The sequence below is a fragment of the Somniosus microcephalus genome, chromosome 16 (genome assembly GCF_052327205.1).
Source record: "Somniosus microcephalus isolate GS21.2 chromosome 16, FLI_Smic_1.0, whole genome shotgun sequence".
In the NCBI taxonomy this organism is placed as follows: Eukaryota; Metazoa; Chordata; class Chondrichthyes; order Squaliformes; family Somniosidae; genus Somniosus; species Somniosus microcephalus.
The window spans coordinates 39,129,986-39,144,842 of NC_141002.1; the positions used below are offsets into that span (position 1 = coordinate 39,129,986).

The 14,857-nt window shown below is 44.7% G+C and overlaps 1 protein-coding gene across 2 annotated transcripts in view; it reads left to right on the plus strand.

The window, feature by feature from the left end:
* The window catches only part of LOC147106084 (protein bicaudal D homolog 1-like), a 356,969-nt gene that overhangs the window by 312,882 nt on the left and 29,230 nt on the right, over nt 1-14,857 (plus strand). Inside the window, exons 6-7 of one of the 2 annotated variants that reach the window (XM_086008841.1) lie at nt 3,460-3,611; nt 7,500-7,631. In XM_086008841.1, the coding sequence (XP_085864967.1) occupies nt 3,460-3,611; nt 7,500-7,631 (284 nt within the window). The remainder of the gene's footprint in view (nt 1-3,459; nt 3,612-7,499; nt 7,632-14,857) is intronic. The other variant, XM_086008842.1, reaches the window with a different exon arrangement.

Consider the following 14,857-nt stretch of genomic DNA (forward strand, 5'->3'; position numbering starts at 1 on the left):
AGTTTTCTCCCCGATTCCCATTGACTTCAGTTTTACTCGGGCTTTTTGATGTCCAAGGCAGTCACTCTCAGCTCACCTCTGGAATTTAGCTCCTTTGTCCATGTTTGGACCAAGGCTGTAATGAGGTCAGGAGCAAAGTGGTCTTGGCAAAACCCAAACTGGGAATCAATGAGCGGGTTATTGGTAAGTAAGTGCCGCTTGATAGTACTGTCAATGACACCTTCCATCATTTTGCTGATGATTGAAAGTAGACGGATGGGGCGGTAATTGGCCGGATTGGATTTGTCCTGATTTTTGTGGACAGGATATACCAGGGCAGTTTTCCACATTGTCGGATAGATGCCAGTGTTGTAGCTCTACTGGAACAGCTTGGCTAGAGGCACAGCTAGGTCTGGAGCACAAGTCTTCAGCATGACAGCCGGGATGTTGTCGGGGCCCATAGCCTTTGCTGTATCCAGTACGCTCAGCCGTTTCTTGATATCACGTGGACTGAATCGAATTGGCTGAAGACTGGCTTCTGTGATGGTGAGAACCTCAGGAGGAGGCCGATATGGATCATCCACTCAGCACTTCTGGCTGAAGATGGTTGCAAACGCTTCAGCCTTGTCTTTTGCACTCACGTGCTGGGCTCCACCGTCATTGAGGATGGGGATATTCATGGAGCCTCCTCCTCCCGTTAGTTGTTTAATGGTCCACCACCATTCATAGAAACATAGAAGATAGGAGCAGGAGTAGGCCATTCAATGAGATCATGGCTGATCATTCAAATTCAATACCCTGTCCCTGCCTTCTCCCCATATCCCTTGATCCCTTTAGCCTTAAGAAATATATCCAACTCTTTCTTGAATATATTTAATGAACTGGCCTCCACCGCCCTCTGTGGCAAAGAATTCCACAGGTTCATCACTCTCTGGGTGAAGAAATTCCTCCTCATTTCAGTCCTAAATGTCCTACCCCTTATCCTTAGACTATGACCCCTGGTTCTGGACTCCCCGACCATCGGGAACATCCTTCCAGCATCTAGCCTGTCCAGGCCTGACAGAATTTTATAGGTTTCGATGAGATCCCCTCTCAATCTTCTAAACTCCAGTGAGTATAAGCCCAATCGACACAATCTCTCCTCATACGTCATTCCTGCCATCCCAGGCATCAGCCTGGTGAATCTTTGCTGCACTCCTTCCATGGCAAGAACGTCCTTCCTCAGATAAGGCGACCAAAACTGCACACAATACTCAAGGTGCGGTCTCACCAAGGCCCTGTACAACTGTAGCAAGACATCCTTGTTCCTGTACTCGAACCCTCTTGCTACGAAAGCCAACATACCATTTGCCGCCTTAACCGCCTGCTGCACCTGCATGCTTACCTTCAGCGACTGGTGCACAAGAACACCCAGGTCTCTTTGCACTTCCCCTTTTCCCAATCTATTACCATTCAAATAATAATGTGCCTTCCTGTTTTTGCCACCAAAGTGGATAACCTCACATTTATCCACATTATAGTGCATTTGCCATGTTTCTGCCCAATCATCTAACCTGTCCAAATCGTACTGGAGTTTCATGACATCCTCCTCGCAGCATACCCTCCCACCCAGCTTTGTGTCGTCTGCAAATTTGGAGATATTACATCCAATCCATGACTGGAAGTGGCAGGACTGCAGAGCTTTGATCTGATCCGTTGATTGTGGGATCTCTTAGCCCTGACTATAGCATGCTGCTTCTGCTTTTTAGCATGCATGTAGTCCTGTGTTGCAGCTTCCCCAGGTTGGCACCTCATTTTTAGGTACGCCTGGTGCTGCTCCTGGCATGTTCTTCTACACTCCTTATTGATATTGATTGTTGGTAGATCTTGGAATTATGTTTCCCTGCACTCTTAGCAAGGAGATGCAAAGAGGGGACAGAGAGGAAATAAATAAAATAACTTATATTAACTGAGCCAACCTTGGATGTAGTTAGAATTGGGTTTGACAGTGGTGCCCCCACTGTTGAATAGCCTGCCAATATTCACTGTCAAGAATGGCTAGTAGGACGAGGGCTGCCTGTGATTGTGGAACCATATTCATTATGGGTCAATGCCTTCAGGAGAGACGGGGAGAGCAAAAATACCCTAATCAGTAAATCCATGGAAGTTACCTGGAGTTCTGGATTTAGTAGAATTTCATGAAATTAGAGATTTTAATTCGGGGGGGCGGGGGGGAGGATCGAGATAACAGACTAGAAATCTCAATTTTCCTTGAGCTCGGCTTTCTTATAAAAGGATGATTGGTACAGCTAGGTGGTGCAATGCTTTTAGGGGCTGTACCATAGTTGATGAGATCTGTGTTCGAAGTCCAAAGATAGTGCCTGGGCTCAACCATCACATAGAGGAATGAACCATAAAGACCACCGGGATGTCCAAGGTTGTCTGAGTGGTCTGTCACCCAGAGTCTGGAGTGCACTGCTCAGGAACATATGAATGGGGAGAATATTTTAAATACCCATCATTCTGTTCAGTAATGATTTGGCACTTGCCAAAATCTTGGGATTGGATCAAGGTTTCCAGCTGTGGAACAGAGGTGGGCTGGAGCAATTGCAGTGAATTAGACCTGGAGATTGGACACAATGGGCTTGAGATGTTGGTCAGCTTGAATCAAATCTAAATTCCAAGTAGGCTGGTTTGTCTGCCCCTTCTTCTAAATACATTTTAATTAGACCGCGTTGCAATAGAGGAAGATGTGAAAATAGAGCCCATTGGGATGGATTTAGCTCTTTTGGAATTTAATCAGTTCAGATTATTTCAGACAAGGAGTCCCACCAAATGTATGAGTATAGCGATAAGTGTTGTTCGGTAATGTCTGAAGCTGACTAGAAAACTCACGGTGCTATTAAGATATCTAAATCCATTCTTGAAATGCAAGATTTAGAAAATTGGTGTTCTGTGCATTTATACAGCATATTATCTCCTAATGTCACCGCAAAGTGCTTAACACCCAATGAATTATGTTTAAATTGTGTCTCAGAATTATACAGCACAGAAAGATGCCATTCACCATATCAGTGACTCCGAGCAGCCAAAGCATCAGTGCCAGCAGAGCAAATGCATCCTAAAATATAGCAGACTTTCTTCGGAACCCATGTGACGGATGCAGCGTGCTGCTTTTAACCACGTTATATTTATGGTGTGGGATAGTGCCTCGGGTATGCAGCTGACTCATACCCGATATCTCACACCTGAGAGTTGTCAGTATTGAACGCTCTAGAATGGATTCATGCCGTTGGCATGTTGTACAAGGAGCACCAGTGGCAATGCATGGCCAGAAGCTGTTTTAAGAAAAAAAATGAAGGTGAAAATTGCCACCAGCCACAAACTTGCTATAATCTCATTCATTTGCTCATTTATTAAAAGGATTCCCAATGTTGTCCACAGGGGTTTGTTTGCTGTGTGGGTAGCTTTCATTCTAACTTTTTTTGTTAATCCCTGCAGACGGCAGAGATTGCACTGGCAAATTTGAAGAGCAAATATGAAAATGAGAAAACCATGGTGACCGAGACGATGATGAAACTGCGAAACGAACTCAAGGCCCTGAAGGAGGATGCGGCGACCTTCTCGTCCTTACGTGCCATGTTTGCCACCAGGTGCGAAGAGTTGAGTTTCTTGACGGTTGAAACTTATATATTTTAGTAATTATTTTTTTGGAGGGGGAAGGGTGCCAACGTTTACACTGAAGGGAGTCCAATACCTGTTACCATTGGACTCCCAGTTTATACAGGAGGTTGGTTGGGTCAGTCTCACTGAATATTTGAGGGAACACAGAGCAAAAATGGTCTGGAGAGGCTTGGTTGTATTCCAACATCTGTCTCCATGCCAGCGTAGTCCAGTACATTACAATTGCTGGCACTGGATTTAGGGGTAGGTTCTGCTTAGTCCAGTAATCACCGCTCTGCGGTACAAATGCCATTGTATTTTGTTGGCTGCCAGATTAGCTTCAAATCTGCCTGATCTAATTCCTGATCGGCTAATACAATGACCGATGATGAGAAAATTAAAAATTACAATTCCTGTCCTTAGAGGCTATAATAATGTTTTGTACTCTCATCTACTGAGCTTCTCCAGCCCATCCACTATAATATGACATTTTGAGTGCCTTTGTTTCATTTCATATTTTAAAAAGTTAAGTGCATGTTATAGTAGATTAAAATTACTTTATAGTCAAAGGCCTAGAAATTCAGTATAGCCACGTTTGGGGCGCTACAGCCGGGCGACCGCTAAAGTTTGCGCCCGGCGCAACTTCGCGCCACCTTTGCCGATATTCAGTGGCATCGCCCCAAGAGGTTGCTGCTGCGCTAAAGCAGGCGATGCACGACTATCATTAGGCGCTAAGCCGGCGATCCGGGGCGCTAACACTGAGGATAGGCGCAGTGCAGGTGCGGCAAGTTGCTCAATGAAGGCAGACATGCTGGCGCCGGTCAGCTCTTAAAGGGGAAGGGTCGACTTGTTTGGCTGCCATGCCCTGCACACTGCAGCCCTGAAGCAAGGCCTGACCATTGCTGGTTCATCAGTTCTACGCCCTCAACCATGGGGAAGCCCGCTATTCTTCCAAAGCTGATTGCACGCTCTTGCTGCTTGTCCAGGGTCATGGGGAAGGAGATGTACTGACGTCTCCTTCTGAAAAGGGCATTGTTCACCTGGCGGATGCAGCAATGTACCGCGAACTGGGAGATGTTGGCAATGTCCCCAGTAGCGGATTGGAAGGAGCCAGTGGCATCGAAGTTGAGAGCCACCGTCACCTTCACTGCCACTGACAGAGACGTCCTGCTCCTCAGCTGTGGCTGCAGATCTCTGCGAAGCATGCGGCAGATCTCAGTGACCACCTCCCTTCTGAATCGCATCCTCAGACATGTTCAGATATGAGAACTGCTGGCGGTATACCCTGGGTGGGTAAGGCCTCCTGTGCCGACACCTGTTGGCCAATCTCCGCCTGGCCATGACTGGCACTCTCTCACGGCGTCTCTGATCCCTTTGAATGCAATGCAGAAAGCCAACGTTTCCACCCATTGCAGCCCCCATTATATGTGGCGACTCAAGGCTATGGCACTGAAAGTGAAATCCAAGTGCAAAGCCCTGGCCTGAAGCCACAAGTACCTGTGCAAGCGCTGAGTCAAAGCAGAAAGCTCTCTGCCTTTGTCTCTCTCCAAATATCCGTCTCTCACACAGAGGGATTGGCACAAAATGGCTGCCACTTATACTGCAGGAGGAGTCCCCTTTAAATAGCGCCCCCTGCGCCCCACAGTGACTGGGAACCGTTCCCCTCTACCAGTCGCTGGGGGCGCCAGGCGCAAAGAAGGGCGGCGCCACTGAATTTCCGGTTCAGGGCGCACAAAGGGCGTTGCACGATGAAATGACGTCAGGATCTGCGCACGCAGCTGAGCACGCGCAAAGGCTTTGCGCTGCCGCTAAATCTTTACTGAAGTGGGGGAGAGGCGCAGATCGCGCTGCGCCCGGCCGCTAGCCGCCTAGCGCCCCACATCTCCTCCTCATAAGGCGCTAGCGGCTGGCGCAAACAACTGAATTTCTAGGCCAAAGTCTCTTACTGGAAACCTGCATAGCCAGAAATTTATTTTCTTTATTCAGTTGACCCCATTAGCCACACACTATGGAAAGTAACAACCTGTTCCTCATCAGATGCTCTCTATAAATAAACATTTCCATTCAGAAGGAATCTGTTGGTTCCCCTGATGACTCCTCAAGTTTAGTCATTAAGTAGCTGAGCCACACACAGATCAGGAAGGTCCAGGTTCAATCCCCAACAGTTCTGAGTTGGCCAGAATGGGGGGTGGGGTGGGGTGGGGTGGTGGTCTCATATGGTTTTTACAATTCATCTTAGTGTGCTTGGAATCGGGAGTGGAAAGTTCTCTATGTTTTCCACTACTGATCGCTATCCAGTAACCCCCTACTGGAAGTGCAAGTGTAGATGTGGGAGAGGGCAGGATCAGGATTCGACTGTGATCAAATAGCCTGCTGTCGAGGCTCAAACAGAAAGGGGCCTTGGGCAAAGTACTGATGAAAGTGTATGCCAGTCATTGCCTTCAGGAAAGGGGAGGCGGGGGACAAAAACTATTTTGTAAAAAGTAAAGGAACCTATTGGGTCGATTGGGCTTATACTCGCTGGAGTTTAGAAGAATGAGAGGGGATCTCATTGAAACTTATAAAATTCTAACAGGACTCGACAGACTAGATGCAGGAAGGATGTTCCCGATGGTCGGGGAGTCCAGAACCAGGGGTCACAGTCTAAGGATAAGGGGTAAGCCATTTAGGACAGAGATGAGGAGGAATTTCTTCACCCAGAGAGTGGTGAACCTGTGGAATTCTCTACCACAGAAGGCAGTAGAGACCAATTCATTAAATATATTCAAGAAGGAGTTAGATATATTTCTTAAGGCTAAAGGGATCAAGGGATATGGGGAGAAGGCAGGGACAGGGTACTGAATTTGGATGATCAGCCATGATCTCATTGAATGGCGGAGCAGGCGCGAGGGGCCGAATGGCCTACTCCTGCTCCTATCTTCTATGTTTCTATTCCTAATTGCTCGAAAACCAGGTGAAAAAAATGAAGATGTTTTATTCAGCAACACCATGGTGCTGTGACACGCATCACTAAGTGGTAAGACATGGATTTCTTCCCTTTTTAACCACATGGTGTTTCTAGTCTCAGTTTCATGATGTGGACCAGATGTCGAGCAGAAGCCAGGTATTTTCCCACAGGGAAGGAAGTGGGATAATTGGAAGGCGAGTTCACTAACGGCCACTTTAGTGCATCTCCCAGTGTAGGGCTAATGAGCATCGTTGGCACAAAGGCATTGGGTGCAGAACCTGCCCATCTGCTTGGCCAAAGAAAGCTGCATGATGCCTAATAGAGAAGGCAAGAAAATACAAAGATAAGCTGTAATGCATGCTGCTACTGAGTAGACTTACAGTAACTGATACTATCATTGTGTGTCTGTATGCAGCTTTATGTACGTAAGAAGACTGTGCTGTTGTAAAAAAAACACTAATTATTTGGAAAAATAATATTTTCTGTTTGCAATAACAGGACAGTTTAACAGCTTTGTTAAACAGCGAACAAAGTATATTTCCCCTGGAACAGGTGGAAAGTTAAAGGGGCACAGTCTTCATAAAAGGGTTGTTTAGCAAACCTTTTTTTCAAAACAAATTACATAGAATATACAGCACAGAAGCAGGCCATTCGGCACAACTAGTCTGTGCTGGTGTTTATATTCCACACGAGTTAGAAACAGGGCAGGGACGAGGAACTGCGTCATTTTATTCACAATGATGTGGTGCACACGTGACGCAATGATTTGTTCGTGTAGTTTACTCCATATCATGTGTTTGTAAACTGATGAAAAGGTTTGCCAAACACTTGCTCATGAAGACAGTGGCCCATGAAAGGCAGGTAAAAAGTCAATGAGAAGAGACTTTCCTACCTGCGTTCACATTTGAAAATGATCTCCCCACATTCTCAGGGAAGACAGCTGGTGGGCGGAGCTTCTGAGGGACAGGGCGGGTAGACGGATTGCATCAGGACACCGCTCCACTGAATACTTTCCCCTCATTTTAATCCAAGCTCGAGTTCTCACTGTAACCTTTTACCTGAGGTAAGATTTTCAAGGACTTTATCCTCACACCTCTTTCCTCCTGTAATGGAATAAACTTCCCCTCCTCCCCCCCTCCCTTTGCACCTTCACATTGGCAATGTTTTCTGCACAGTCGAGAAAAAAGCATTCATTCTCGATCACCTTTCAGCCTCCTCTTCCACCCTCTTCCAGCTTTTGATCGGAAACACTTCATCTTAAACTTTGAGTCAAGACAGAATATGCATCAATGAAGAGACTGGTGCTTGAGACAGTGAGAATGAGGTATTATCTGGGGGGGAAATGCATAATTAAAAGATCTCTTGTACACTGAATATAACATATAATTGAGCACTGAATATAATGGGATTTTCTAGCAAAAAAGGTGCTGATGCTCTTTATATTATTAATTAATTAGTTGCAAACTCATACCCTTGATTTCCCAAATGGTGAGTTCTTGATCTCTCAGCTGTGCTGTTGTGTCCAGGAGGAAACTAGGTGCTTCTCCAGGGGGAAGGAGAAACCAGCAGATTCCAAATTACTCATATTACCTTTCCTACGCCGAACAGCCAGAGCAGTTTGGCAGAGTCTGCAGTGGGTAAATGCGGGTATAACTCCAGTCTCTGCTACTGCATCAGCGGCGATGAGGCACAACAATTGCCTTTTGCCTTTCTGGATAAGAGAGGAGGGAAAATAAGCTTCCTTTTTTGTTCTTGATTGCTAGCCGGTGACCCATGCTGGATAATGGCCAGCTTAGTGAGTTATTGGAAGGGTTCCAGCACCTGAAGAATCCATCACCCTGCCTTCACAACAGCATCATAATCTATCAGACCCTACTCTATCTGGACTCCAAGATGTCATCATCTTGTATCTTCAAAAGATATCTTCAGAAGTATCTCTAGAAATCACTAAAAGCTAACGGACAAAAAATAATTAAAAAGGCTAATGGAATGTTGGCCTTTATTTCTAGAGGATTGGAATACAAAGGGGTGGAAGTTATGTTACAGCTGCACAGCATGCTGGTTAGGCCCAATCTGGAGCACCTCACTTCAGGAAGGGTATGTAAGCCTTGGAGGGGGTGCAGCGCAGATTCACCAGAATGATGCCTTTCATTAGAAAAGGGAATAGTGCCAGAGGATTGGCAGACAGCTAATGTGATTCCTATATTTAAATAGGGAGATAGAACAAGTCCAGGGAACTATAGATCAGTTTGCTTAACATCAGTGGTAGGAAAGATAATGGATTCCTTACTGAAAGATGCATTAGAAAAACATCTAGAAACTGAAAATATAATAGAGTAGTCAACAAGGATTTAAAAGGAAAAGTCATGTTTGACCAACCTTATTGAATTATTTGAAGAGTAACAGAAAGGGTAGCTAAAGGTATTGTTGTAGATGTAATATATGTGAATTTCCAAAAGGCCTTCAATAAAGTACCACATAGTAGACTTATGACTAAGGTCAGAACATGTGGCGTCAGGGGACAAGTAGCAGAATGGATAGCAAGCTGGCGACAAAACAGAGAGTAGGGGTTAAAGGTAGTTACTCAGACTGGTAAAGGGTGGGAAGTGGTGTTCCACAAGGATCGGTGCTGGGACCAGTGTTGTTCACCATTTACATAAACAATTTAGACTTGGGAATCAGAAGCACAATTTTAAAATTTGCATACGACACCAAATTGAACACCAATACTGCAACAAAATACAAGACGACATCAATAAACTTGCAGAATGGGCGTTTAATTGGCAAATTAGCTTCAATATAGATAAATGTGAAGTTGTACATTTTGGTAAGAAGAATAAGGAGACCACATACTCCTTGGGGAAAAAAGTATCTAAATGGGGTAGAGGAGCAGAGGGATCTGGGTGTACTGATACACAAATCACTAAAAGTAGCGACGAAGGTTAATAAGGCCATAAAAAAAAGCAAACAAAGCACTGGGTTCTTTTCTAGAGGGATAGATTTGGAAAGCAGAGAAGTTATGTTAAACTTGTATAGAACCTTGGTTAGACCACACTTGGAGTACTGGCCACAGTTCTGGTCTCCATATTATAAAACCAATATAGAGGCACTAGAGAAGATGCAAAAGAAATTGACTGGAATGACCAGAACTGAGATGTTATACTATCAGGAAAGATTGAACAGGCTGGGGCTCTTTTCTCTAGAAAAGGGAAGACTGAGGGGTGACCTGATCGAGGTCTTTAAGATTATGAACGTGTAGATAGGGTAGACGTAGAGAAGATGTTTCCACTTGTGGGAGAGACCAGAACTAAGGGCCATAAATATAAGATAGTCACTAATAAATCTAATGGGGAATTCAGGAGAAATTCCTTTACCCAGAGGGTGGTTAGAATGTGGAACTCACTACTACAAGGAGTAGGTGAGGCGATTAGCAACAGTAACCACACTTCAAAAGTACTTCATTGGCTGTAAAGCACTTTGGGACGTCCTAAGGTTGTTTTCCTTCCTTTTCTTTTCGTTCTTGCATTCTTTCGTTCTATCTTTCTTTTGTTCGTTCTTTCTTTCGTTCTTTCACAGATGCATTTAGGGGGAAACTAGATAAACACATGAGGGAGAACGGAATAGAAGGATATGTTGATAGGGTTAGATGGAGAAGGATAGGAGGAGGCGTGTGTGGAGCATAAACACTGACATCAACATGTTGGGCCAAATGTCCTGTTTCTGTGCTGTATATACTATGTAATAATGTATAATACTGGGGATAATAGGGTTAAATTGTGAGGACAGGTTGCATAGACTAGGCTTGAATTTAATTAGAACTAGGGGGTCACAGCCTCAGAATAAGGGGTCGGCCATTTAGGACTGAGAAGAGAAATTTCTTCACTCAAAGGGTTGTGAATCTTTGGAATTCTCTACCCCATGGGCTGTGGATGCTCGGTCATTGAGTATATTCAAGACAGTGATCGATAGATTTTTGGATACTAAGGGAATCAAGGGATATGGGGATAGTGTGCAAAGTTGGAGTTGAGGTAGAAGATCAGCCATCATATTGAATGGCGGAGCAGGCTTGAAAGGCCAAATGGTCTACTCCTGCTTCTAGCTCTTATGTTCTTATGCTCTGTAGAAAATTAAGGGGTGATCTAATTGCAGCGTTTAAGAAGATTAAAGGATTTGATAGGGTAGATAGGAACTATTTCCTCTGGTGGGGTAGTCGAGAACAAGGGGACATACTCTTAAAATTAGAGCTAGGTCTTTCAGGGGTGAGGTCATAAAGCACTTCTTCACACACAGGGTAATGGAAATCTGGAACTCTCCCCAAAAACCTGACCAAGCTATGTCAATTGAAAATTTCAAAACTGAGATTGATGGATTTTTGTTTGACAGGGGTGTATTGAGGGTTACAGAACCAAGGTGGGTAGATGGAGTTAAGATACAGATCAGCCATGATCTAATTGAATGGCGGAACAGGCTCAATGGCCTGCTCTGTTCCTATGGCCCTGCAAACTTTTGCTATCCTGTGCAATCTCTTCAGTCACTCCTACTGCTAGTCCACCTTTCCCTCTTGGAAATTTAGTCGTGTTTATCCAATCCTGGTGAAAGGTCACCCCTTTTACCCTTACAGCTCCAGGCCTGTACTTTCTAAAGTCATAGAAGCTGCTGTTACCTCTCCATTATCCATCACATTGAAAGTTCTAATCCACGAACACCAGTAGGGTTTTCGGCAGTGTAATGATTTTTCTTTACGTTATGCGCCCCTGGAGCTTTTTAGCATTTCACTTGTCATCACCTAGGACATCAAAATCTATAACAAGATCTAGAACTGTGCAGTTCTAACAAAGTACTATTAGAAAGCAAGACTTGCATTTATATAGCGCCTTTCACGACCACCGGATGTTCCAAAGCGCTTTACAGCCAATGAAGTACTTTTTGAAATGTAGTCACTGTTGTAATGTAGGAAACGTGGCAGCCAGTTTGCGCGCAGCAAGCTCCCACAAACAGCAATGTGATAATGACCAGATAATCTGTTTTAGTGATGTTGGTTGAGGGATGAATATTGGCCAGGACACTGGGGCTTCCATAAAGTACATGTTAATGGGAATCTAGCTTCCTCTCATTTCATTCTATATATGCTGTAGTTGATAGGAAGATAGTCCAATGATGAGCTATCAGCTTTGTTTGCTCTCACCAAATTTAAATAGCATCTTTAAGATAAAAAAAAGTCTCCAAGGTGCTTCACAGAGGTGTAATCAAAGAAATGGACGCCAAGCCAACTAAGGAGAGATTAGGATGAGTGACCAATAGCTTGGCCAAAGAGTTTTTAATTACAGGCAGAGTCTTAAAGGAGAAGGAGGAGATGGCAAGGCGAAGGGGTTGAGGGAAGGAATTCCAGAACATGTGGCCTAAGCAGCTGAAGGGACAGCCCCTGATGATGGGGTGAAAGGAAGGGGGATTCACGAGAGGCTAGAGTCAAACGACTTAAGTTTTGGGGGGAGGGAGGCTGTATGGCTGGAGGAGGCTGCATGGCTGGAGGAAGTTAGAGAGATAGCTAGGGGGCGAGGCCACGAGGCGAATTAAGCACAAGGATGAGAATATTAAATTGGAGGCGTTTGGTAAACTGGGAGCCAATGTAGGTCAGCAAGGACAGGAGTGATGTGTGAGCAGAACTTGTGCGGGATAGAACACGGGCAGCAGAGTTCTGCATGAGCTGACGTTTACAAAGGGTGAAGATGGGAGGCCAGCTTGTATCGTTTAACCTCCTCCACTCATCCAACACCTAATCACTCTTTATGATTCTACGCTACATGTAACTATGGATTTGTTCTATTTTTCTTTCTTTATATTTATCAACATAAACAATTTTTACATTTATCACCATATCTGGAGAAGCCTCTCTTGCATCTCTTTCACAGTCCTGGACAGGACAAAGGGAAAGCTCATCCACTGATAGGTAATCTTTCTCTCACTTCTAGTCTTCAACCTCTTTTTCTCTCTCATAATTCTTCTTGTTTTTGTGTATTTTATCAATACTGCTATGGTCATTGTTCCTTTGAACTTTCCTTTTTTATTCCACCTAAGCTCCTCATGTACTGTTCTACATGTTCTTCACCTTCCCTTCATCCTCATGTACCATCTCCTACTCTAAATTGTACCTTTTCAAGACTTCCGAATTATAGAACTCCCTTCACCCTTGGGAAAAGGCTTATGATGCCGGGAGACAAAAAGGGAAGGGGGGAGAAAAGATAGATTTAACCGGAGCAAACTGCATTACATTGAAAAGTCAGTGGGTGCATTATTAAAGAAGTAACAACCAGAAATCACATGGATGACTGCTGAGAAACATTAGACTCCAAATTCAATAATAAGAAGAACAATAACTTACATTTATATATAGCATCTATAACATAGAAAACATTTCAAGGCACTTCTCCGAGATGTAATCAGAAATAAATGGACATCGAGCCAAAGAGGATGCTATTAGGAGGAGGGAGCAAACGCTTGGTCAAAGAGCGGTATTTTCAGGAGGAGAGGGAGGTGAAGAGGCTTAGGGAGGGAATCCCAGAGCATGGGGCCAAGGCAGCTGAAGGTACGGCCACCAAATGATGGGGCAAAGGTCGGGGGGGTGGGGTGCGTAGGGGAGAATGGGCAGATTATTATTTGAATGATAATAGATTGGGAGAAGGGGAAGTGCAAAGAGACCTGGGTGTTCTTGTACACCAGTCGCTGAAGGTAAGCATGCAGGTGCAGCAGGCGGTTAAGAAGGCAAATGGTATGTTGGCCTTCGTAGCAAGAGGGTTCGAGTACAAGAACAAGGATGTCTTGCTGCAGTTGTACAGGGCCTTGGTGAGACCACACCTTGAGTATTGTGTGCAGTTTTGGTCGCCTTACCTGAGGAAGGACGTTCTTGCCATGGAAGGAGTGCAGCGAAGATTCACCAGGCTGATACCTGGGATGGCAGGAATGACGTATGAGGAGAGATTGTGTCGCTTGGGCTTATGCTCACTGGAGTTTAGAAGATTGAGAGGGGATCTCATCGAAACCTATAAAATTCTGTCGGGCCTGGACAGACTAGATGCAGGAAGGATGTTTCTGATGGCCGGGAAGTCCAGAACCAGGGGTCATAGTCTAAGGATAAGGGGTAAGCCATTTAGGACTGAAATGAGGAGGAATTTCTTCACCCAGAGAGTGGTGAACCTGTGGAATTCTCTGCCACAGAGGGCGGTGGAGGCCAGTTCATTAAGTATATTCAAGAAAGAGTTGGATATATTTCTTAAGGCTAAAGGGATCAAGGGATATGGGGAGAAGGCAGGGACCGGGTACTGAATTTGGATGATCAGCCATGATCTCATTGAATGGCGGAGCAGGCTCGAAGGGCCGAATGGCCTACTCCTGCTCCTATCTTCTATGTATCTATGATACAGGATAGGATATGGATAGCAGAGTTTTGAATGAGCTGAAGTTGACAGAAGGTGGAGGATGGGATGCCGGCCAGGAGAGCATTGGAATAATTGTCTGAAGGGGACAAAAGTCATGGATGAGGAAGTTCAAAGTTTAGTGTGCATGTAACTCCAAATTTGCTGCAGCTGAAGTATTTCCACAGCATTTTCCCCCACTTTTTGCCATTGATTTCTCATTGACCTTCAAATCCCTCAATGCTATGGACCATTCCTCAGTTAACGGGACTGCCAATGTTCTGTATCATTTCATAATACAGATCCATTTGGTTAACATGAGTGTCTTGCTTTTCAGTTTTTATCCTCTCTCCTACCTATAGGAAAATACCCGGCCTCCACTCGGTGCAACTGCACTACCAGCTAGTACAGTACTTTTGAGAAAAATCCCACGTAACCTTGACTTTGTCCTTGGTTGCTTATCCATTATTTATCACAAGTTAATCAATATCTGTCAGCAAGGCATTGTGAGTAACTTCATCAAATTACTGTAGTTTGCATTCCAGCTCAAGGGAGTTTGTTTCCAAGGTTTCCTATGCCTTGCGGTTTGTTGGGTTATATTGATGGTACTTAACCATTTATGCAAGGTATCGTCAGCCACAATGCTGTTCAAAAAGATGTTCAATGGAAGTTCCTGCGATTGATTATCATGTTACTGAGTTATACAGTCTAGTAGCGTCCCAAGTTTGATCTTGGCCTGTGATGAGTCAGTTCATCTCGAGCAGGGGCACTGCAATTGGCTTCAGTGCACCTGGTTAAAGAGGGGAAAAAATCAGCCAAGGTTCCCACTCCTGATCACTATCCAGTAAACTCTGCTGGAAAGGATGTATGTATGTGAACC